The sequence below is a fragment of the Engystomops pustulosus genome, chromosome 4 (genome assembly GCF_040894005.1).
Source record: "Engystomops pustulosus chromosome 4, aEngPut4.maternal, whole genome shotgun sequence".
NCBI lineage: Eukaryota > Metazoa > Chordata > Amphibia > Anura > Leptodactylidae > Engystomops > Engystomops pustulosus.
Window position 1 is genome coordinate 144,105,912 of NC_092414.1, and position 26,461 is coordinate 144,132,372.

At 42.2% G+C, this 26,461-nt stretch overlaps 1 protein-coding gene across 2 annotated transcripts in view; it reads right to left on the minus strand.

Annotated features, from left to right (window-relative positions):
- Positions 1-2,172: 2,172 nt before the first annotated feature.
- CSK (C-terminal Src kinase) overlaps positions 2,173-26,461 on the minus strand; it is a 60,657-nt gene continuing 36,368 nt past the window's right edge. The window contains exons 1-11 of one of the 2 annotated variants that reach the window (XM_072147898.1): positions 26,045-26,174; positions 24,433-24,545; positions 17,008-17,227; positions 10,692-10,785; positions 10,340-10,405; positions 9,311-9,410; positions 8,423-8,513; positions 8,240-8,313; positions 6,665-6,860; positions 6,280-6,366; positions 2,173-4,857 (exon numbers count right to left, since the gene is read on the minus strand). In XM_072147898.1, coding sequence (XP_072003999.1) covers positions 4,675-4,857; positions 6,280-6,366; positions 6,665-6,860; positions 8,240-8,313; positions 8,423-8,513; positions 9,311-9,410; positions 10,340-10,405; positions 10,692-10,785; positions 17,008-17,227; positions 24,433-24,545; positions 26,045-26,137 — 1,317 coding nt within the window. In that variant the 5' untranslated portion in view covers positions 26,138-26,174 and the 3' untranslated portion in view covers positions 2,173-4,674. Of the gene's footprint in view, positions 4,858-6,279; positions 6,367-6,664; positions 6,861-8,239; positions 8,314-8,422; positions 8,514-9,310; positions 9,411-10,339; positions 10,406-10,691; positions 10,786-17,007; positions 17,228-24,432; positions 24,546-26,044; positions 26,175-26,461 lie in introns of those variants that run through there. The other variant, XM_072147897.1, reaches the window with a different exon arrangement.

The following is a 26,461-nucleotide window of genomic DNA, read 5'->3' on the forward strand; positions in this document are numbered from 1 at the left end:
CCAAGGTTGCAAAAGAATTTCTGCTGCACTCAAGGCTCCCTGGCGCCTCCATTATCTTTAAATGGAAAAAGTTCGGGAGAACCACAACTCTTCCTCAACCTGGTCGCCTAGCCAAATAAAGAAATAGTGGGAGAAGAGCCTTGGTGAAAGAGGTAAATTAGAACCCCCAGATCACTGTGGCCGAGTTCCAGAGATGCAGTAGGACGATGGGAGAAAGTTCCAGAAAGTCAAATATCACTGCAGCCCTCCACCAGTCGGGGCTTTTTGGCAGAGTGTACTGACTGAAGCCTCTCCTCAGTGCAAGACATATGAAAGTCTGCATACCGTTTGCATAAAAGCCACATGATGGACTCCCCAGACTATGATAAATAATATTCTCTGGTCTAATGAGATGAAGATTGAACTTTTTGTTCAAGTGGTATTTGTGGAGAAAACCAGGCACTGCTCATCACCTGCCAAATACAATCCCAACAGTGAAACATGCTGGTGGCAGCATCATGCAGTGTTTTTTTTTTTAGCTTGAGGGACAGGACAACTGGCTGCAATTATAATAATAATAATAATAATTCTTTATTTATATAGCGCACACAGATTACGCAGCGCTGCACAAGCATGTCAAATTGGTCAAGCATGCAATTGAAGGGAAGAGCCAAGTACATAGATATCCTGGATGAAAACGTCTTCCTGAGTGATCTGGACCTCATATTGGGCCGAAGATTCAGCTTCCAATAAGACAATTGGGGTCATTTATCTTATTTCCCCCCTCCTAGAGCTCTTTTTGTGCCTTTTGGGAGTCTATTTTTGCTCTTGATTTGTCTTGGTCTTAGGCTGCATCCACACGGCCTTGTAGGGCGTACATACGGCCGCATAGGCCGGCAATGGGCGCAAGGCGCCGTACCATTCCGTACCTGGGGAAAAGATTACCTATGTCCTATATTTTCCCATAATACAGCGCCGTGCCGTTTCTCCATGGAGAGGGACGGGGGTGAGCAGCTACGGTACTGCGGGAACACGGTCGTGTGAATATAGCACCTTATTAGGTATACATTGGGTAAGTTGGGTAAATTGGGTAATTTGATGCAAAAAATGTTTCATAGTATTCGCTGGTGGTGGCTGGATCACACCATTTGGGTTCTGGGGGACCTTTGGGTCATTTATAAGATTTTTATATACATTCACCCAAGCAGAGATTTATTCCCCTGGCTATAGGTCCCCTTTCCTCTTGTTACACAGGGCGTCCTGGCAAAGCTGGCACCTGTCACCCCAACTCATCATTGAGCCACTTGTGTGTACCCTTTATGTTACTATTATCCACAGTGTCTGAGGAAGGTCTTTTTAACCGAAATGTCATGTATATGTATTAAAGTGGATTGGTACAAGAATAAAAGCATTTATTTTCAAAATTGGACTGAGTGCCATCTTCCGTATCCTTACTTGCATAACAGGGACCCTATTTTGGCAAATACGGAAACAGGAAAGCAGTGGGATTTCTACAAGTAATCTCGATAACCCTGGCATTAAAGTTGGCCTAGCGACTGATGACATTTTGCAGATGACATCATACTTTTTATTTCAGGCCCGATTCAATCCATTTAAAACATCCTTACACTTTTTGGTGTCTTGTCCAGATTTAAAATTAACTATACAAAAAGTGAAAAGAAAATCCCTTATTTTTGGAACAAAATCTCAGGGCATATCTATTGTACATTGTAAATTGATTCATTGTTTCAGATGTTGTCACCATTATCTTTTGACCCATTTTTTTCTGCAAGTTCACATATCTATTGTACATTCTGCCATCAAATATTTAGGGATCCATAAAGAAAATGCCACTCTATATACCCGTAATTATACTCCTTTATTCCAAAAAAGTATGGCAGAACTTACTTGGTGGGAACCCTTCCCCTTTAATATAACGATCTGATTAAAAGATCAATTTTACTAGTGGGTTGTACCCCCTCCAAACCCTACCCCTGCTCTTGAAAGCATGTTTTTTTTTTTAAGCAGTAAAATTGCCTGTACAAGTGTTAACATGACCTCTGATGATATTTTTGCAGCGCTATTGATGCTAAACACCCTCTTTCAATGATCCCTTCTCTTGTATCACCTTTAATCACAAGGGTAGACAAATAAGACATGTGCTTTCTGTATAGAGATCAAACAAACATTCAGTGAAAGCAATTTCCATATGGAATGGTTTATTACATTTTAATCCCACCAAATGCAGCATATACATGTGTTTAAAGCACTGGACAGGAATGAAGAAAGGAAAGGCCTTTGGAAATGAAGACACAAGACAGCATGCACACAATTTCCACAAGATTAAATCCGAGCAAGTTCACCTTTCCAGCGTGATTGTATCTTTTTCCCACCCATCCTCCCCAAACCATTTTTTGAATAGAATAAAAATAAGATTCGTACTTCAGTAAAACACCTCCTTAACATAAAGGCATATGGTTGTGATGTAACAAAAATGTAAAAAAAAAAAATACATATGACAAAATGGACCCTCCGACACCCCCTTCCAAAAAAAAGATGGCAAATTAGAAACAAAATACAAGCACACAGTCAGACAGAAGGTTTCAGGCGGGTGCACACCCCTACCACCTGCCAAAATTCAAAGTGAATATAGTAGATCAATATCCAAGTTTACTTCTATTAAAAACATTGATACTATTAAAATAATCTTAAATGTTAGGCTCTGTTCACACAACAGGTTTTTTTTTTTTTTTAAAGTTTTTGTGAGGATTTTTTGGAATTTTGAAGGCAACAATAGAGTAGTGTGCGGTGAGATTTTGCTTGTACTTGAATCCTGACAGACCCCCTATACTAACAAACAAGGGCTATGAGGATTCATGAAGCTAGTGTGAACAGAGCCTAAAAGAGCATATACTGTAGGTACAAGCAGGTCCCATGTGGAGACTGCAGACTGTTGGCTCATAAAGGTTCCAGGTCATTTCGAAGTACAAGGCTTTATCAAACAAAAGGCATACAATAGTTTAGCCAAGTCACATGGTAATGTGTAAATCTCAATTTATCTTGAGTAAAATCTCAGGTTTTTGAATAAGACAAGAAATCTCCTAGGCCAACAATATATCTCTAAGGCTCATAGTTGCACAACAGTTACCTTTTTTTTTTTATAAAATCCTTTTTTTGTTTTGTTTTTATAAAAAAAAAAATATGTGAGAAATACGTGGACGTGTGCCCAGTAGGGGTGGGGGAATATTGATTTCTGTCCACTATGCTACCATCTCTAAAATCTGCAGATTTTGGATTTGATCTACCCTTTCCCTGAGCAAGCTTGAAATATCAATATGACCATATGGATCACAAAACTGTAAACCATTATCTTCAGATTGATTGAATATAGCCAGCGGCTAAAATGATTGAGGCCCAGGAGTCCGCTTTATGAAGATCCCAGTGCCTTTCTTTGGACTCTCTCCCCTAGACAGACCTAGAGATAGGCAGATAAAACTATTCTGTATCATGCTGTATTACCATTCTCATTGGAACTTTAAAATGTTTATTTGAGTATTTACACCATTACAATGGATCTGATCAAGGAGCTCCAAGCATGTCCGAAAACAAACAGAGAACCATGGCATCATGATGATGTGCTCCGCTATGAAAGGGAAGCTAACCTCTGACCACGTAAGGAAATACTGGGATTATTGGAGCCTGCCAATAATTTTTTTCTGGTTGCAAATTCTGATAAATGTACAATGGCCAATAAAATATTGAATATTAGATGGTCAAGGGGAATGCCACATGACATGAGGACCTCACATGAAATGTGTTACTACCTGCTCTGGCAGTGACTAGGTTACTCAAACCCTAAAACTGGAGCAGGGGACCATCACTCAATATTGCTGACACCTCCTTCCCTTGAAATGATAATGGTAATACCGAATGTACTCGCAGATAAAATGTCTGGTTTCCTATACATGGTATTTAGTTTTTTTTCACCGGGTTTCTGCAAAGTGGTGAGGTCTGAGCAGATTTCTAATACATAATCTGTAAAGGGTGGTAGATTCCAATTTAGAAAAGAATCCACTTGTTTTCTGACACGTTCTGCTGTAAGGTTTGCAAATTAAGGAGACGGAAGCTATGGTGAATGGTTCAATCCCCATCATCTTGTTTTCCAGTAGAGGTCTCTGATCTGTATGTCAGTTTATGTTTAACCCATGAAGTAAGGCAGACAAGAATCAGAAAAAGAAGTTCCTGGTCTGAAGCATGCATCATTATTTGCATTACAGGTTAAAAGGACTTCAAAAAGTAGCCATTGCTGATTGTATGTAGCAATGATTCCCCTGGTCTCTGATTATCTCTAAAAAACAAAACGAAAAAAACAGACAGAAAAACAAAACAGAACTAGAATTCCAAGCGGTTTTCAGTGTTGGTCTCTATCTTTACATTGGCAATGGAATCTTTTTCCTTAGATAACAAAGTTTTGCCTCCAAGTGCTGACCACATATCAGGGCAGGAGGAGATGTAGCAGATGGAGAACTTCAGAATCCTTTCTACAGACCAGTGGCGCTCATCAGCCTGTTCCTGGGCACAAGGGTGGTAGGTAGTGCAAGGCAGGGGTGTTTGGAGAGCCCAGAAGTCCTATTTGTGCACATATCAGTTATGGCTGAGTCACTGTCTCGGTGGTTACATGTGGCCTCCTTGCCTTCACTGGTACAACTCCTTGGCTTTGATATGCTCTAGCTGCTCCCGTAGTTTCCTGAAAGATGGCCGCTGGTTGGGGTCTAGATGCCAACACTGTTTCATCAACTCGTACACAATAGCGGGGCAACCGTCTGGTGCATCCATCTTGTATCCTCTCTCCACCCGAGGAACAACATCTTTAAGGGCCTAGTAGGCAAACAATTAAAATGTCAGGGAAAACAGAAATACAATTACAAATGCCATATTCTTATTATTTGAAAAGATCCAGTAGCCCAGTTCACACTCGAGTTTGGACCTCAGATATTAGCTCCTGCTACAAAAACGATAAGGGAAGTCTACCAGATCTGTTTGAAGGTTCATTATTTTAATGACACTCCTACACATCGACACCTAACGACACTCCATACAAAGCTGGTGTTAGCTGCATTATGCAACCAACACCAATGGCTGGCAGCGATTGCAAGGATTAACCCCTTAAGATATTAACTCCTTAATTGCGGCACTTAAATAATGGCGCCGCAGGGTCACCAACATCTTGGATTTGGCTGGGACCCCCCATGATGTCAACTGAGGGCACCGGTTGGTTACTATGACAGCAAAAGACCCTTAATGAGGGTTCCATGGCTGTCATAGCAGGACCTGTAAAGGAGTTCTTTACAGATCCAGTAATTTAACAATATATTGCAATACAGTAGTATTCCGTATAAGTGACAAGACCCCTTGGGGTTCAAGTACCCTAGGGGGCCTCAAAATATATGGGGAAAGGTTATTCCTGGCAGTGAGCCCCGTAACAGAAAATGACACTCAACTGTCCAATTCGCCACTTTTTCGCCATTTCACAACACAAAAAAAATTGACTAAGTCTATCTCCACTGCCTCCTGCTTCTTTGACTTAAGACAGAAAAAATTCCACTGTTGCTCACATCCAATTTTCTGCTCAAATTACAGAAACACTACCCAAAGTGGAGCAGACAGGAAAAAGCCATTAAAAGAAATCTACCATCAAAATCCATCATGATAAACCAGGGACACTTACTCATAGATCCAGGCACTGTGTCACCTTTTTACATGTGTTATCCATTCTAAAATCAACTTTTAAAATCCAACCAGTGCTCCTTTGTGCTATAGCTTCAAAGTCTGTTACAGTATCTCCCCCTCTGCTCTCTGGCAGTTACCTCCTCCCTCTGCTTGATGTAATCTCAGTGCAGCAAAGGAAGTTTCACCACACAGTGGGAGGGGGCAGGTGCTCCTCACACACTAACAGCCTGTGAATCTGCAGCATGGAGGGGCTCTGGTAACAACCCCAGAGCCCTTCTGGCTCCTTAGCATAATGTTAAAAGTTGATATTAGAAAGAAGGAAGCCATGGATAACAAATATAAGACAATTACAACAATCACAGTGTGTCTGGTTTATCAGGCTGAAGTAGATTTACTATAAGTGACCACTCAAATCAATGGACATTTTAACAGATTCGTTAGACTTCCGTTGTCATTTTTGCAACCGCAGATAGTAAAGGAGGTCTGAACATAGGTGTGAACTGGGCCTAAGCTCCATGTGAACATATATGATATCTGCTGTCAAGCAGCTTGTAAAGTCAATATACTTACAATGCGTGGATAAGGCACTCGCCCAAATGAGTAGATTTCCCATAGTAGTATGCCAAAACTCCAAACATCCGACTTGGTTGAAAAAAGCTGTAAAAACAAAAATTCATAATGAGGTTCTCAAAATTAGTATCAAAATAAAAAAATATTTTCACTTTCAAAAAGAATCTTATTCTGTAATTTTAAATTAATTTAATAAAACTGCATTTCCCCACCACTATACTTAGTTTTAAAAAAGGGGCCTATCTTACAAGGCAGCATTTTTTTCATTATCCCATTATGGAAACCATATTTGCATATTACAGTCTACTGCTGTCACCATTAGTATAGCATACAGACAAAAGTAGCAAGAAAATAGTATGACTTGGCCTGTTCGATCTTCACTTGCCTTCTCCCGCAGAGCCTCTGGTGCTGTCCATTTCACAGGCAGTTTGCCAGTGTCCTGCGTCGCAGAGGCTTCTTTTGTGAGGCCAAAGTCACTGACTTTGGCGATATTGTCCTCTGAGACTAACACATTACGTGCTGCTAAATCTCTGTGCACAAAGTTATTGGCTTCTAGGTACTCCATGCCTTCTGACACGTCTCTTAAAAAAAAAAAAGAATAAGAAGTGACAGTCAATAACATCACCAGTGGTTGTCTCATGATACAACAGATGCTTTCCTACACACCTCATAAAACTTAATAAGAACAAAGTCACCAGGTTCTAAAGGCTGGAAAACATAACTATTTCAATAGGATGTTTGCTAGAGTACAAAATAAAATAATATATAAATATTAAATGTATTAACCACATCCCGAGAGCTACAGGTTGGTTCTTTGGGCAATACAAATGAGGTTATATAAATGGTTACTAAACTGTTGGTGTACCCATTTTCAACTGACAGCTATTACTCCCAACTCCCTAATACACATGCACACTTGACTGGGCGTCTAGGTGTTCTCAATGCTTTTTACTTGCAATAACACGATCATGAATGCATAAAGGAAACCTACAATCTTGGATCTCCCTATTAAGGTAGATCCGGTGGCAGATTCATCTAATGAATATCATCAGAGACCTTTTCAGGGCTAATTCTTCAGTGCCTGCTAAGTTTTGAAAAGTTTTATTACCCTAATATGCGAATATGTGAAAGATATGTGAAATACGTGAAAGGGTGTTGAGTAGCCAGAGCTGAAGCTACACAACACGGCTCCTCCATGTCCCAGTAGCCTCATTCGATCCTCCTACTAAATCTTCAGCGCTCTGTTCCGAAGCATGCGCTGTAGCTCCATCTTCCGGGCAGAGAATGCACACCCACCAGCTCTGCATATATAGTCTATGCAAAGCATAGCTACCAGGAGCTGCGTGCTGAAGATCTCATAGTAGGAGGATGGAAAGGGGCTATTGGGACATGGAGGAGCCGCGTTGTGTAGTTTGAGCTCCGGCTACTCCACGCCCCAGTAGCCTCTTTCACATATTTGCATATTAGGGTAATTTAACTTTTCAAAACTTAGGGGGCACTGGAGGATTAGCCCTAAGAAGTACTCTGATGATATTTATTAGATGAACCAGCCCCAGATCTACCTTAATAGGCCTGATCCTTCTTATCCCCTATTTTTACCATTGGAGGAAGAGTTGGGATGACCCGCAGGTATTAGAATGCAAGTTCCACAGAAGTTTGCCAAGAATTAATAAGGCCTCATGTACACAACCGAGTGCAGGTACGTGCCGCAAACAGGGTAAAATTTGCAGCCTGTCTTGGTCAAGTGGAGATGGGAGCCTAAAAGCCGCCGGGCCCAGTCACAGTGCGGTGAGAGAGGGTTGGCTCACCCTGGTCACTGTGCACAACAGACCCAACAGCCCCATATACAGTTGTGTGCATGAGGTCTAAGTGTCAATGGGCAACTTAACCGCAAAAAGCTCTTACAAAAAGAAAATCAAATATTTGTTAACTCTATGAGGAGTTGCTTAGGATAACTTACAAAGAGAACTTTAGTAAACATTCACCTCCCAGCACCGATCTTCCTCGAGATCTTAGATAGTCTACTAAGCTGCCCTGTGGGGAAAATACACCAGTCAGAACAATGCTGCACTTCAGTAGCACACAGACCACATCTAACTAGGGAAATATTCAGAGAGCTTCAACCAACCAGTTCCCCAATTACCTTTGCCATGAACTCTGTAACAATGAACAGGCTACTCTTATCTTCTACAATCACCCCCAGTAACTGAACCAGATTCTTGTGTCGTAGTTGCCTGAAAATACAAACAATTTGTGATTACTAGAAGGTTACGATATCTAGGTACAAAATACACGACTATGAAACAAAAGTGTCTACTTTTACACAGGAAGAAAATGCTTGTTGACAAAATATTTCATCTTACAAAAAAAGAATCGACCAGGGCGTATTTGGACACATGCCCACTACAGATCCTTGTGGGTTTAGTGTCGCAAATCCCCATAGCAGCTACACAAATATATACTTGCCGACAGGAGTCCAATAAAGCACATTGGGCTCATCTTTGGTGCTCCCTGGTGTAGTAATCCAATGAAACCGGAGCAGTACACTCCAACTCCACTGCTGTTCAGGCCGTGAAAGCATCAGACCTAGGTAGGTCTGAAATGTTACTCCCATTATTGTAGATACCGCACATACAATACAGCCTGGTGAATTGATTTGGCACCTGGAAGTGGCATGTGTGGTCCCCTGTTTGGTCTCTCTAGTTCCTGAGGTAATAAGTGGTTCAGATAATGTAAAGAAACTGCACTTATCATATGAGTCACCTTATTTTCAGCTATTTCCTGTATGTTTTTGGACTACAGCAGTGACATCACATTATCAGCATGTGACCCCCTGCAGCCAAACAGTGAACATAGATGCATATACTTGCCTAAAGGTCACCTGCTATCTACAGTATGTCAACAACTGCAGCTTTACAATAGTGTTGGAGATTCTGTGCTGAATGGCCTGTGGACCCAATTGTGCATAATCCCTTTTTTTCCCTTCACAACAGACAAAAAGGTGGCATTTTTAATTTACTTCTGCACTTACGTCATCACCAAAGCCTCCGCAACAAACGCTTGTGCTGTTGCATCATTCTTGATACATTTGACAGCTACTTTTGATCCCCTGTAGTCACCCAACATGACATCTGTGGAAAAGATAAAACTCAATTGTTTAAAGTATCAATAACTACCCCCTACAGAAACCATTATACCAACCCTTGTGTAAAATATGCTTATATCTGTCATTTGCATATTATGCATTTTACATTTTTAAAATCAGATGGGCAGGCTCCTTGTGATATTCAGATGTATTATAGGGGTTTAGACTTCTTGATACATCCCGTGTATGAAACATTAACAGCTTAAATGGATTAAGGACTTTTAAAGTGAAAAGTCACACAAAAGTTGCATATTTTGGTGTAACAAGTTCAAAATCATTTCCTACACCATGAGGGGACTGGAGTGGATTTATTATATAAAGATGATTTATAATGATGACTTGAGTATTGCTTTTTAAAGTGGTATACTACAATCTTTGCACATCTATTTTTTAATTCTATGATATGTCTTAAAGTCTAAATCACTGGATTTGATTTTATTCTTAGAATCTATATAAAAAAAGGCACGAACAGAAACAAAAATACAAAAAAAAAAAAACACCACGCAGAGACGTTGTATAAATCCCATAGATCAGGGGGAAACCCCACAAACTTTCTCCATTGTGATGCTAGTAAGACATTCCTAACCAAGGTACGTGTATGCCGTGCTCTGTAGTGCAATATTATCTTATAAACATAAAACTAACGCAAAGTCAGCATTCTTAATACTCTCACTATTATACAAAACCTTATTTCACATTACCTAGCTCTCTGCCAGCAACGTGTGGTGAGTCCCAGGGGAGAAGGGGGGTGTATACAGTAACTACAGTATTCAGAAATGATGAAGGCATTTTTAAATTCACCACAGCATAGGCTATTGGAACCTGTCCTCGGCTAACAGTGACATTCCTGGTGACAGGTTCATTTTAACATAGCCTTAATGACTATGGGGATAATTTACGCAAAACCATAAGTACCTCCAAATTCTCCTCTCCCAATGGTCTGCAAAAGGGTTAGGTCTTTCATCTTGAGTGTCCAACCACCTAAACAGAATGTATGGTTAGTTATAATATGAAAAATATGAAAAAATAAAGCAGAAAGGTGACAGATTGATCTACAGGGGAAAATAAAAGTGTAATAAAATGCAGAGTAAAAAAAAGCAGTGCAGAAATGTGCAGGTAGTGTTCTCATGATGTGTATTTGAAGGGTTTCTGAGGTTTGCTCATTGGGAAGTTAGAGGAATGTCATAATGTAGAATATGTATATAAAATTACTTATTTCATCTGCACTATAACTAGAGATGTGTACTAACGCAACAATAAAACTTACTCCTGGAAAACTCATCCTGAGCAGCCACCGTTCCCTCCATCAATTTTGGCTTCATTAACCTGGTGCAGAGGCCATCCGCATCGTTGGTGTAATGCTGAAAATGGAAACATACAAGGTTACTATGATATGTGACATTTCTTCAGATGTCCACTAGAGGTCAACAAATTCACAATTTTGTGCTATTCTACCTCTATTTTTATCAGGCAATGTCATGAAGGCATCAGTCATTGATAGAAACAAGTAATGGTTGCTGCCCATTAATTTAAGGCCAGGTACACTGCGCTTAAAATCCATTTAGAAACACAACACAAGCAAGTTGAGGGATGGTTTCTCCCAATCAGAGATGTGTTTAGACTTAAAAGCCTGCTATGGGGAACAAGCAACATGCGATTAACCAGTAAACAATAGATAACACATCTGCGATCGGCTGAAACTCCTCCCACTGCGCAGAGATGGGTTATTGAGACATTTCCAAACAAGCTGAAGTTCATGATTCTAAGGCTATAAAGATTATTTACCAAGTTGACAACGTTCCTTAGTCCTTTGGATAGACAACACCATAAGGAAGATGTCCGACTATTGGTCAGCGTCGTTTTAACCAACAACCAATACAACATTTTTGCACAAACATTTCATATTAATTGTCAAGCATGGAGGAGAGGTAATGGTTTAGGTTCGTTTTGCAGACAGCGGGCCTGGAACTTGGCCATCAATCGTGAACTCCTCTATATAACAAATGTATTCTCCAACTATCCTCTTGCAGCTTTGTAGTCACTGGTCTATGCAAGAGTATAATGATCCCATGCACAGGCACCAATGACCCTCGGGAATTAAGAGGTTACACATCACCAATTCCTGTGACAATAATAATAATAATAATAATAATTCCTTTATTTACATAGCACAGACATATTACGCAGGGCTGCACATAGCTTGCCAAATCAGTCCCTGTCTCCAATGGGGCTACCCGTATGTTTTGGAGTGTGGGAGGAAACCCACGCAAACACAGAAAACATACAAACTCCATCAGCGGCACCAACATAAATGCCATTGTATAGGGTGAAGGTAACTGAAATTATGCATCAATTATTTGGGGGATTCCCCAACAAACTATAATTGGTTGAGGATTTTTTTTTCTGCAGAAAGAACACCAAATGCTACAACAAATCCACCAAATTGTATTGTTGAGTCATCCTTTTGCCAATTTCAGATGAGACAAAAAAAAAAAAAAAACACAAAACAAAACAAAGCATCTTCCTGTGACAAGACTGCATGAACCTATAATGTACGGAACAGAAACATCACAGCAAAAAGCGCAATGACTTCTGCAGAATTTTGTGGTCTAGTAGTGTTACAAGAATAACTCTTCACATTCAAGACTTATTAATAAGGCCAAGATACATTTTGTTAGTAATGTAATTATTTAGTGACTCCCTCATCCCTTGCAGCATCTATGGAAAGGAATCAAAACTAAAATTACGGTACATATTTCAGTAAATGGCAAATCTATTCTTTTCAACTTTCTTGTTTAGTCACTTCTTCACAATTATTTTTTCAAAAGAGGAAGTTGATACTAATTTACTTAAAAGGTTGTGCCAATTTTTTTCTTCACAAAAAAAAAAAAATGAAATAAAATTTACATTTGCATAGAACAAAGATATAAAGAGAAAGCACCTGTAAACATGTATATGAACACTACGAGTTAAAGAGCACTTGTCAGCTCTTCTGACAGTCTGTCTTAGTAAATAATAGTCTACCAATGAAACTCTAGACCAGCGATGGCGAACCTATGGCACGCGTGCCACAGACGGCACGCAAAGCCGTTACTGTTGGCACGCGTACCGTCGCCGGTTAGCCTCTGACCGCTGCCCGTAAAAATTTGTCTATGTGAGCGGCGTTACTACGTGCCGCTCCATAGACAGAACCGCAGAGTTTTCGCGCATGCGCAGTAATTATCGCTGACTGACAGGGAGCGCTGACTGAATTTCCGCTCCCTTGCGCCTGCCTGCCGGCCAGCCTGTGCCGCCGCCATGGCTGACACCCCATGCATGCCGGCTGGCAAATCCTCTTTCCCGCTCTGCTCTGCTTCCTCCCGGTCCGGTCTGCTCCCTCCCGGTCTGCTCCACTCTGCTCCCTCCCGGTCTGCTCCACTCTGCTCTGTTCCCTCCCCATGTATATATATATATATATATATATATATATATATATATATATATATATATATATATATATATATATATATATATATATATATATATATATATATATATATATATATATTTCTGTATGCATTTCATACTACACGGCGACACGCTGTATGCATTTCATACTACACGGCGACACGCTGTATGCATTTCATACTACACGGCAACACGCTGTATGCATTTCATACTACACGGCGACACGCTGTATGCATTTCATACTACACGGCGACACGCTGTATGCATTTCATACTACACGGCGACACGCTGTATGCATTTCATACTACACGGCGACACGCTGTATGCATTTTATACTACACGGCGACACGCTGTATGCATTTTATACTACATGGCGACACGCTGTATGCATTTTATACTACATGGCGACACGCTGTATGCATTTTATACTACATGGCGACAAGTTGTATGCATTTTATACTACAAAGCAGTACGCTGTTGATAGTGTTTTTATTGTAATACAAAAGATTGTAACGTTTGAGCTATGTTTTCTTAATTAAAACCTTGTTATTCTAGTTAAATTTTTGTGTTGGCACTTAGTTTCAAGTCAGAAGGGTTTGGGTTGCATTTTGGGCACAAAAAATGTGCTGAAGAACGTCCCCTCAGCTTATACACGAGTCTAGTACAAAAAACCCGCTAAAAAAAAAAAACCTTAAATATTCACCCTCCAATGGCAGCACGGCTACCCGATGTCGGCGTGGCTTACCAATGTCCCCATGTTCCGTCTTCTTTCTGTTCCATCATAGTATGCGCATGCTAGAAGAAAACATGGCCACGTCCATGCCGGAAGAAAGAACAAAGAAGAGGAGCCGCGGAGAAGAAAGAAGACGGAACAAGCTGACATCAGGGACATCGGTAAGCCGCATCGACATCTGGGAGCCGCGCTGACATTGGAGGGTGAGTATTTAAGTTTATTTTTTTAAGGGCCGTGGGGGCAGGCTGGCTGTATACTACCAGGGGCTTGCTGTATTCCCACCCTCGGCTTATACTCGAGTCAGTAGTTTTTCCCAGTTTTTGTGGTAAAATTAGGGGTCTCTGCTTATACTCGAGTATATACGGCAAGTCAAAACTGTATAAATTATAAATTGTAGTTCTGGACCATTTTTTTTTTGTGTCCCAGTGACAATTGGAGTTTCAAAATTTTTTTCTGTAATGGGACCAAGATTTATCCATAAAACTTCATTACAGACAGCTTACAGCTGATCATTGCAGTCTGGGACTATAGTAAAGCATTCAGAGAGCTTCACCAGAGGTCACAGTGGGCAGAGGGGTCTTCTGTACCTTGTTACTACAGGTTACACTTATATTAAAATGGACTACTGGCGGTCCCTCCGTTTTCTGCAAGAAACAATAGATTGTCCCAAGTAGAGAGCGGTTTTATGTAATATTACCCCCTCTAAGACATGTATGGTATAGAAATTTTCCCCTACTTTCGATCTTCTGAATTGTGTGGTATAACATCCCTGAAGGTTTAGGACTTCTATTTAGTTACATTTCCTATATTACACACCTATAACCAGAGAAAGTTGTCTTATCCATCAGTCTGGAGGACACACGCTGGGTGACAATGTGACAGCAGCAGTGCTGCACACAGGCTGAAGCGTCAGCTCCTCTATCTAAGTTCCTGGCACAGGAAACGGCTTCAGGAAGAAGTTAGCACCACATGGTTACATGTAATGAGTTTTTGCAGAATTCGCTATGTTTTTTTACATACAGCAGGAAGAAAACAGGACTTAGACTCAGGAGAGAATTATTTTTATCTTTTGTATAGTAGTGGCCTATTACATGGTCTACTTTCACATGGACATGTCTCATCAGTGCATTAGGGAAACACCATGAAAAAGTTCAAGCAGTTTGGAAACACTTCATGTCCTTATTTAGCTGCTATAAAACATATTTTCAATACTTGTGATATGCCCTCTGCAGCATTATACTAGAGGTAGTGTATTTCCTGTGATGGTGACATTATGTACACCCACGTCGGAAACTTTCTCATTAATGTATGTTATATCATACTGTACAGGAAACCTACCATCTAATCTATCTTTACCTAATCCTAGAATGCTTTCTAAACTAAACTTTATCTACCCAATATGTACATTTTTCAGAAAGGCTACTGGGGGTCGGAGTAACCTTTCTGGACAGCGGGAGCAAGGACCACTCCACTCCCCAGTATGCCTGCGACTGCTCCCTACCTGGATGTTCAAGGCAGGCTCCTCACACTGCTCCTGTTTGTATCAGAGCTCAGTACATTCACAGTAGCTTTGGTGCTGACAGAATCGCCACAATAAGTGTGTGCATCGGCACTGAAGTTCTGTTGGAGGCAGGAGCAGCGGTAGCAGTGTGAGGAGCTGTGAACACTCAGGTAAGTGGGATTGCAGAGACTACTCAGGCATAGAGTAGCCTTTGCTCCAGCTATCCTGAAAGGCTACTCAACGCCCATATTAGGGCTCAGTCAGATGGCCATTATGGGGGTTGTGATCTGGTCACATGATTTGCCCCCAATAGACTTCTATAGCTCCTGGTGACGGTGTAGTGAGCCCACGGTGCCACCACACTGTTACAGAGTCGGGGCAGCCACACTGTAAAATATAGGAAATTTGATCTTGGCAGATATATCTGTACTTGCCCGGGATGCATTATGGGTGGGCCCCTGGCCGTCCGAATGCACCCTTAGGTAGCTCATCTTAGAAAGCATTATAGGATTAGGTAAAGACAGATTAGGGCTTAGTAGGTTAATCGGGACCTACCATCAGATCTACCTTAATAAATTGATTTCTGATGGTAGGTTTCCTTAACAGCCGATGGGCATGAGAGGCCCCTTTAAATGTTCCACTGAATGCCTCTCTGATTTTAATAGGTCATTATAAGTAATCCAAATGCCTACCAAAATACAATTCAATATAAAAGTCCTTGTACATCACTGGGTTCTCCACCTTACAACTCATTAAAGGACATCTACCACCAAATTCAAAGATTGTAAACCAAGTACTAGTGTGTGGCACCTCTGGGAGGATCTGCTCTTCTTTTAGTTTTTTATACCATAGTTTTTTTTTTTTAGGATTTTAAAATTATGCAAATGAGCCCGAAGGACTGTGGGTTCCATAGGTTTTTATAGATTAGCATAATTTTTAAAGCCTTCAAGGCATAAAAACTTCAAGAAAAGTAGATCTGCCAGAGGAGACACACACCAGCATGTCAGTGTACTTGGTTTACAATCCTTCATCCTGGTGGTAGATATCCTTCATCCTGGTGGTAGATATCCTTCATCCTGGTGGTAGATATCCTTCATCCTGGTGGTAGATATCCTTCATCCTGGTGGTAGATATCCTTCAAACACTTTTTTTTTATCCCAACTGATCTTTGCAATATATTATGAAAATAGAGTAGACGTGTAAATTGACTGTGAAAGAGGCTTGTTGGTATGTCTTGAAATATACTTATCAGACCAGGCATCTGGGAATTCCACTTGGAGGAGCTCACCATTTATGGGTACCTTTCCTATACCTAGTGCTCATGAGTGGTGTGGAGAGCTTAACGTTCCACTGTTTGGAAATTTGACATTAATAAAGCTTAATTTTAGGAGTATTTCTCAACATAAGCCAGCGCAGGTGCAAATATAGGCAACACTGAGCTCCCTACGTATCGCTGGATCGATGAGATTGCTCCAATTTTCTTGATTTAGTAGTTTTTTTTGTATCAGGTACCTAGAGCAGCCGCGGCAAACTCATGGTGGTTTGGGAGCAACAAAGTACCTGGGTGTCGCCTTCAAACAGTGCCTATTGGGTTCAATAGAGCCTTACTGATCTACATGCAGTCAGTAGCCCAATGGCAGAAGGGTCATGTTAAAAATATATATAATTCACAATCAAGTGAGGAAGTTGGAGACCCAATACATATCTAAACATGGTTTCAAGCACCATATGACAGATACAAGAGACTGGTGAGGAAAAAGGCATAAATTGAAGTCTACAAGCGCAGACACAATGCTGAACACAAATCTTGACAAAGCACTGCACACGAAAGATAATACACAATTCATTTCCGCTATGAAAATAAAAACAAAGGAGCTGAGCTGTGAGTGATCTGTCCCCTACCTCCACCAGCTGCATGAGGTTATCGAAGTAGGCCTCTTCATCAATAGTCAGCTTACTATCCTTGTAGATAATTCGATAATGCTCCACTTTGCCCTCGCAGCTCACACACAGTGTGTAGTCTCCTGGATAGTTCGTGCTCTCCCGCACAAGAAACAGGCCCGTTTCTGGAGGGTATAACAGTCGCTCCGCTTGTTCTCTAGTGATCTTGCCATGAAACCATCTGCAAAACAATACAAGGAAATTAAGAGAGTTAAAGGCATTTTTCAATGAATGACACTCAATCTGAAATCCCAGATCTGAAACTTCCAATCGTAGGAGGATTGACTGCCAGGGCCAGGAGGGTGAAGCCACAAGCTGCTTTGTATAGCAATAGTTGTATTCTTGACGATTCCTGGATCCAGACACTGTGACTTACATCTGTTATCCATGGCCTCCTTTCTTCTAAAATCAACTTTCAAACTATGCTAAAGGAGGTGTTACCAGAGCCCCTCAATGGAGCAGATTCAGACTGTTACAGTGTGCAGGAGCACATGGTGCTGAAACTTCCTCTGCTGGGGAAGGGGGTGGAGGGAGGGGGGAGCAGGGGGAAGGGGAGACACTAACACCCTGTGAAGCTAAAGCACAGAGGGGATCTAGTAAAAACCCCCAGGATCCCTTCAGGCTCATTAGAATAATGTAAGAAGTGAGGAGGCCATGCATAACAGATATACCACAGTCATGGTGCCTGGATCAATCCAGTCAGTTTCCCTGGTTTATCGTCCTTGATTTTCATGGTAGATTTCCTACAGCTACATTGCTAGTTAATAAGTAATCTATAAAGATGAACATTTCCAATGACATATCCATTTTTGTAAATGCATGGATTACTTCATTAATATTCTGTTGTCCCACGCATCCAGTTTGTTATTTCTTCCGGTTAATTAGGAACAAACTGGATACAGGCTGTTACCATTTATCTTATCAAAGGGATGTAGTTCATTTACTCAAACATTATGGGAAATACATATGTACTACACAGGAGAGCTGACAGATCCTCCTTAAAGTCTTGATAGCTTTATTTATTGCGTTTTAATTGTTTCTTGGCTCTAGAGACATTGGGGGACATTTACTATGGCGTTTCCGCCAGTTTTGTGGCGCTCTCACCACATGTTCTGCTCTCCTACCTATTTATTAGCTGGCGGCGCCAGAAAACATAACTTTTTCCGTCTGCTCCGACTCTTCTCCGAAAAGGGGCGTGGCTTTGGCGGAGTGGAAACTCAGACACAATTAATATGTGTCGCAGCCCTTTTTGGGCGCTGTAAACTGGCGGAAAGTAGACCAAAAGAAAACTGGTCTAGCAGGGACTGTTGGACACATTTCTGGTGCTCGGGACAGATTTTGGTCCCAGGGACAGAAAATGGTCTCGGCGCCAGAATGTATCTGCACAGCTCCACAATATTAAATGTGTATCTTCTTTCCGAGAGCAGGTCGGTAACAAAGCCAATGCAGACACCAACACTTTATGTAAATGTCCCCCATTGGGGCAGATTATCAATTATGTGGCAATTTATACCCCCATCCAAAAAAAGGCTAATTGTGCCACATCAATCAATGGTTTCAGACACTTTTGAGACACTTTAACACCCAGTACAGCAAAAATAAAAAGGCATGCCCCAACAATTATGTAGATGAGCCAAAATTATTTCTGCATTTTTCGGGTGTAAATTTTCGGGTGTTAGTCTTATGCTGCACTAGAAGTTTCAATAAGACTGAATAGGGGAAAACTTCTTTTGACTTGCCAACCCATTTAGGGTGCGCTCACACGTGGCATAACACTAAGAGGAGATTTGCTTAACTACATTGTGTTAACATTGTGTATGTTAGACCTATCCTAAACGTTAACAATATCAACAACAACAAAAAAAATACAGGTGGTCCCCTATTTAAAAACACCTGACTTACAGACGACCCCTTGTTACAAACGACCCTCTGGATGCTGGTAATTTACTGTACTTTAGCCCGAGGCTACAATAAATAACTATATCAGTAACCAGTGTGCAATTAAGCTTATTATTAATCCTGCATCTTATAAAAAATCCGACATTTATAACAACCAAAAAAAATTTGTCTGGAGTTAAAATTATAAAATAAACAGTTCCCACTTACATACAACTGAAGAACAAACCTACAGAACCTATCTGTATGTATCCTGGGGACTGCCTGTATCTTTAAAAGAAATACATGAAACTGATTTATTTAATCAGTCACTAAATGACATGTAAAGTCATGTAGTTCTGAAAAAAAAATATGCGTTTTGTAAACACATGCGTTAACATGTTAACAACTGCATACGTCGAGACAATATTAGCGCATGCGATTTGTAAATGCAATGTAGACAGCAATGTAATTAGGCAAATTTCCTCTTCTCAGCTTTTATGATGCGTTTAAAAACCCATGCGTTAAAATGTCACAAGTGAACGCACCCTTAAAGGGGTTTTTCCCATACCTGAAGTGAACATAGTGGATGAAGTATTCTGCTTCAAGCTACACACACCTTAAAGTCCTCACACCTGAGGTCCTCGAATATAGCTAATCATTGGAGGTTGGAATCATTAACATTAATGACCAACCCTAACCTTTAACAATATCAATTTCCCTAAGGTGATGTCACACATGGCGTTTTTAGGTCATTTTTGGGCCGTTTTTAGTTTGTGCGTTTTCAGATTGTAAAAAACGCATGCTTTAAAAATGCATGCATTTTTGTCAGTTTTTAATTGCGCAAATTTGGAAAACCGGACAAAACTGTTTTTTTTACGATCTGAAAACTAAAAACGGCCCAAAAACGCCATGTGTGACATCACCCTAAGCCCCACCAACCGAAAATACTTTTAAAAGAAATACATAAAACTGATTTAACCCAACCCTAGAAAAAAAATGATAGAATATTACATGTAAAGTCATGGAGTTCTGAATTCAGGAAGTAAAAAAAGATTATTGGCATTTACACCATAAATGGAAGTTAATACATTCTGCTGAAGGGCAGAAGGTCAGAGGAACTTGCAGCAAGTGGTAAATCATGTAAAATGTAATGCGTACAAATATCTCAGTGTAAAAATAACTTTACTTGGGTGAGGCATTTCAAACAAGCGACATAACAAAGGCTCAGGGTTTTCAATACTTCAGCCCCCGTGGCTGACAAAGTAAGGGTGTCGATTTCTTTGCACAGTTGACTTAGTTATCTTAGTTCCATCAGGTAGCAGGAAGGCTGGATGCAATACTGCAGCGTAGCAGATAAAAAGCACCAAAGAACACAACTAACGCAAAGCTGTGGCTACTATGGCTCTCACAGGGCATTCAAGCATCAGAAGGTGCACATGGAAAGGTGGACTGGTGTATAAGCAGAGGCCTCTAATTTTATCACAGAACAACTGGAAAACTTACTGAATTAAGTATAACCCTGGGGTGGGAAATAACTGGTCGTAGCGTTTCCCAGTAATGAAATGCCCCGCAGCCTCCCGCCCCCAGTAATGAAATGCCCCGCAGCCTCCTGCCCCCAGTAATGAAATGCCCCGCAGCCTCCCGCCCCCAGTAATGAAATGCCCCGCAGCCTCCCGCCCCCAGTAATGAAATGCCCCGCAGCCTCCCGCCCCCAGTAATGAAATGCCCCGCAGCCTCCCGCCCCCAGTAATGAAATGCCCCGCAGCCTCCCCTCCCCAGTAACGAAATGCCCCGCAGCCTCCCCTCCCCAGTAACGAAATGCCCCGCAGCCTCCCCTCCCCAGTAACGAAATGCCCCGCAGCCTCCCCTCCCCAGTAATGAAATGCCCTGCAGTCTCCCCCCCCCCCAGTAATGAAATGGTCTGCAGTCTCCCGCCCCCAGTAATGAAATGCTCTGCAGTCTCCCGCCCCCAGTAATGAAATGCTCTGCAGTCTCCCGCCCCCAGTAATGAAATGCTCTGCAGTCTCCCGCCCCCAGTAATGAATTGCTCTGCAGTCTCCCGCCCCCAGTAATGAAATGCTCTGCAGTCTCCCGCCCCCAGTAATGAAATGCTCTGCAGTCTCCCGCCCCCAGTAATGAAATGCCCCGCAGCCTCCCGCCCCCAGTAATGAAATGTCCTGCAGCCTCCCGCCCCCAGTAATGAAATGCTCTGCAGTCTCCCACCCCCAGTAATGAAATGCTCTGCAGTCTCCCGCCCCCAGTAATGAAATGCCCCGCAGCCTCCCGCCCCCAGTAATGAAATGTCCTGCAGCCTCCCGCCCCCAGTAATGAAATGCCCTTTTTTCAAAATGAGATGTGGCCGGCTCCTCCCATCCGTCCCTATCTCTCAGCATTGTAACAGCTGGGAGATTGTGTCGGATGGGAGCCGTATACAAACCGGTGCACAGAGGAGACGGACCGCTGCGTGGGACATTCAGCAGCGCCGTACAAGGTAAGTAGATGTTTATTATGTTTAAATAGCCCACCCCAGCCCGACCCTCAGTAATTTTTAACACCCGGATAACCCCTTGAATAATCCAATCGGAGTACATGAAAAATGATAACTTCTACATTATATAGGTACACCTTTACTGTACCACCCATGTAGTTCTTACACACTATTAGGTAGTTGTAATGTATCCAGGCTAAAAGTACAGCTCCTTTCCAAAGATTAGGGAGTGACTCTTTCTGATTTATAAAATTCTTCCAAGTCATCATTCTGATCTGTCATTCACTATGACAGATCAGTGTATAAACTACATTCTGCATGTACTGTAATGCAAAGGATCGAGTTTTTTTTAAATGTATAAATAACTTTACCAAAAATATTTTAAATCAGAAAATGTTATTTTAGCTTAAAAAAGGAGAAAGCATACTATTCAATACATTTCAGCAATAGTGTATATGTGCTTAATGTAGAAAACAAAAATGGTTGTGACTGGAGTTTCCATTTTAACCAGATATTTGAGAATGATGAAAATACCTTCAGAAACCACCTCTAACCAAAAATAGGCAAGCAAATAGATTGTAAGAAGTACAAAAAAAAAATATTCCATGCCTTTGATGCTTGAGGTATATCCACATACAAATCAAACCATTTTAACAGATCCAATTAAAGAAAATCAGTCTATGCTATACCAACACAAAATAGAATATATATGCCAAAAAAGCTGATGGAATGAGGTTACCAATTACCTGGGCACTAATAGTGTTGCTGGCATATGCGACATGGCTGTCACTCCTGTAATGTATCATATACCACACATATATACAGCAGATACTGCTGAACAGAATACCAGGAAATGTCACAGAAGGTAATCTTGCTTATGCAAATGAAGAACAAAGGGCATAAAACAAGGCAATGACCAGCTCAAATGAACGGGTTCATGGCAATATAAAATCAGGTAAGTGAAAGCAGAGAAGGAAGTAACACCCTGAAAACAAGATCACTGGTTGTTGTATTATTAAAGGGATATTCCTTACTCAGCCTGAAATTATCTACTTCTCAAATTACTGTAAATACTCGAATATAAGCCGACCCGAGTAGAAGCCAAGGCCCCTAATTTTACCCCCATACACTGGGAAAACATACTGACTTAAGTATAAGCCTAAAGTGGGAAATGCATTGGTCACAGCCTCCCAGTAGCATAGAGCCAGCCCTTTCCCCAGTATCATATAGCCAGCCCTCCCTCCACCCCCCCCCCTCCCGGTAGCATATAGCCGGCCCTTCCCATCAATAGAAGCATATAGCCGGCCCTTCCCACCCCCACCCTGGTGGCATATAGCCGGCCCTTCCCACCCCCACCCTGGTGGCATATAGCCGGCCCTTCCCACCCCCACCCTGGTGGCATATAGCCGGCCCTTCCCACCCCCACCCTGGTGGCATATAGCCGGCCCTTCCCACCCCCACCCTGGTGGCATATAGCCCGCCCTTCCCCCCGGTAGCATATAGCCCTCCCCCCCTCCCCGTGGCGTATAGCCCTCCCCCCTCCCCGTGGCGTATAGCCCTCCCCCGCTCCCCGTGGCATATAGCCCTCCCCCCTCCCCGTGGCATATAGCCCTCCCCCCCTCCCCGTGGCATATAGCCCTCCCCCCCTCCCCGTGGCATATAGCCCTCCCCCCGCTCCCCGTGGCATATAGCCCTCCCCGTGGCATATAGCCCTCCCCGTGGCATATAGCCCTTCCCCCCCGTGGCATATAGCCAGCCCTCCCCCCCCCGTGGCATATAGCCAGCCCTCCCCCCCCCGTGGCATATAGCCCTCCCCCGCTCCCCGTGGCATATAGCCCTCCCCCCCCGTGGCATATAGCCAGCCCCCCCCGTGGCATATAGCCAGCCCTCTCCCCCCCCGTGGCATATAGCCAGCCCTCCCCCCCGTGGCATATAGCCAGCCCTTCCCCCCCCGTGGCATATAGCCAGCCCTTCCCCCCCCGTGGCATATAGCCAGCCCTTCCCCCCCCCGTGGCATATAGCCAGCCCTTCCCCCCCCCGTGGCATATAGCCAGCCCTTCCCCCCCCCGTGGCATATAGCCAGCCCTCCCCCCCCCCCGTGGCATATAGCCAGCCCTTCCCCCCCCGTGGCATATAGCCAGCCCTTCCCCCCCGTGGCATATAGCCAGCCCTTCCCCCCCGTGGCATATAGCCAGCCCTTCCCCCCCGTGGCATATAGCCAGCCCTTCCCCCCCGTGGCATATAGCCAGCCCTTCCCCCCCGTGGCATATAGCCAGCCCTTCCCCCCCGTGGCATATAGCCAGCCCTTCCCCCCAGTAGCTTATAGCCAGCCCTTCCCCCCAGTAGCTTATAGCCAGCCCTTTCCCCCCCAGTAGCTTATAGCCAGCCCTTTCCCCCCCAGTAGCATAAAGCCAGCCCTTTCCCCCCCCCAGTAGCATATAGCCAGCCCTCCCCCCCCCCCCGTAGCATATAGCCAGCCCTTTCCCCCCCCCGTAGCATATAGCCAGCCCAAGTAGCATATAGCCAATTGATTCTTTAACTAAACTGCAACACTTTCATGAACACTCCAGTTAAAAGGCAATTCATTACAGGGAGGAGGAGGAGGAGAAGGAGGAGCACGACTCATTTTCATTGCATTCCAGGATCTAGAACCAAGAGTCCTGCTCCTCCCTCCAGGTCCCCTGCCTGGCACTGTGTTTGGTCTGTTGATAGACCAACCAAAAAGTTCAGTTATTTTTTTTTTATTTTGTTTAGATCAAGAAAACCCTATTATATAATATTTTGTTTCTATTCAGAGCTCAATTTTTCCAGATACAAAGCCCCTATATGGGCCTTATGTTGCCTGCATGCAGCACTAGCTTGCTGTATAGTGTAATATGTTAAAGAGGTTTTGCTGCTCATCAGGGATAAATATCAATAACAGATCGGTTCTTCTATACTGACAAGTCATAAAGTAGAAGCAAGAGAGGAAGGATATGTCTACAGACAAGTAGCACTCCCATTATGCCAGACATACTTACGGCATTAGACTAAGCTTTGTCCCAGCTTTCACTCCTTCTCTCTTCTTTACATAGTTGGCAGGTATAAAGCCAACTTGGCCAACTTTATTCTTTGCTTTGTACCAGTTGGGATCCTGCAAAGAAACATACACAATTATAGGTAAAATATCATAAACACAAACATAAATGCATCTCCAACTATTTTTCGGTATCTGCTATTTCGTGCACAGCATTAAAATGTATTAACTAAATGTAAAGAACTTCACAACTCCACACAAGTTCCACTATTTGTTTGAATCAAGTTGACATGGCAGAATATGGCAGACATGGCTAAGCTGCTTCTGATTGCTCAATATTATCACATGGCTGTCCCTGATCAAATCTATAGCTGGATTAGTCTCAAAGGGTAAAACAAAAGGACATGGGCAGAGAAATTAAGACTGGTGACCAATCACACCAAATCAATAAACCAACCTCCCTGAAAACTTATATTCCTGATGTGGATATCCAGATCCATTTGGGCTCCACTGAGCGCAAAGGCAGCGTTTGCAGGCAACTGAATATAGGAAATGTCAACGGTTAAAAGCAATCTAATATTCTTAACCTTTAGTTTCATAATTTTAGATAAGGGATGTGGATAGATAAATATTATATCCAGAATTTCAGTTTTTTTAAATCATCTTTGCCTTAGATATTCTGAATATTAAGACCAATTTTACATATCAATGTGTCGGAATTCTTTTCTCCCTTTAATATTAGCACTTAAACATATGCAAAAATGAGAGCAGTGCCTGGATAGAGAGTTTGCTCTGAAACCTGGCAGACAATTCTAAATTACTCACCTTATCCATGTGCATGTTTTATAAAGAAAATGAACATGAAATATGAATGCACTCCAAAAAAATGTAATGGGTCCATTTCTAACACATGTAGAAGTAGACTACCTTCTCTAGCGATGTCTAGCAAGGCATTTGGACCCCTTGAATGACATCTGGCCAAAACAGACTTAAAGGGAACCTGTCATCAGCAACTGATTTAATAAAACACTACTAGTATGTTGTCAGGGAGCATAACACCTTCTAGTTATTGTTTTCTTTCATGGTTAAGTGTGGTGACATCATCCAGAAAATCAACTTTGAAGTTAGATGTAAATTGGTTGTATAAAATGAAGGAGGCGGAGAGTTTAACATTGAAGTCAAGGCGATGAGCTATGAAAGCCTCCTCTTCTATGATGGACATTGTGCATCAGACTTCAAGAGATCTGGTTAGTGATGTCTTTGGATACAGGACCATCAATTACAGTGGAAGAGCGAGCTTGACTTCAGTACCAAAACCCCCACCTCCTTGACTTTACTACCAATTTACATCTTACTTCAAAGATTATTTTCTGGATGATGCCACCACACTGGGTCATAAAAAAAAACATAATCTGGAATGTGGTCAGCAGCTTGGTAACATACAGGTAGTTAACGGGTCAATATCTGCTGACAGTTCCCCTTTAATCAACACCTTTACCACTCCATGGTAAGCAACACAATTTATACTCTACCTTTTACAACCCAACTCCTACCCCGTAATCCAACATTCAAAATCTTTGTCCCTGACAATATAATGTTATAATGGATCTTCTTACCTTAAATTCTTTACATAATTTCTGCTGCTTCTCATACATTGAGATCCTAAACCCTCTCAGATCCATAGCCCTTTTATGGACAGTCCATAGCATCTACCTTAGAAACTTTGAGTGCATTTTTATCAAAACTAGTTTATCATTTCCTAGTCAGACTTTGACCACAGATCATACGGATATGTTTTTACAGGTCGAACCCTGAAACACCAGATAAGTATACAACAGAGTACATGCTACAGGGCACTGTTAGAAGGTTATTTTTTTTTTCTTAGTCGAGAAGTAGTCACTGACTTTTGCTGTGCTACAGCTTGGAGCCAGGCAGGTATACACAGAATTTCTACCTTTTATGGATTCCAATACCTGGGTGTAGCTACATTAGTGGCCTCCAAGATCCACCGATTCATAACAATACCAGGCATA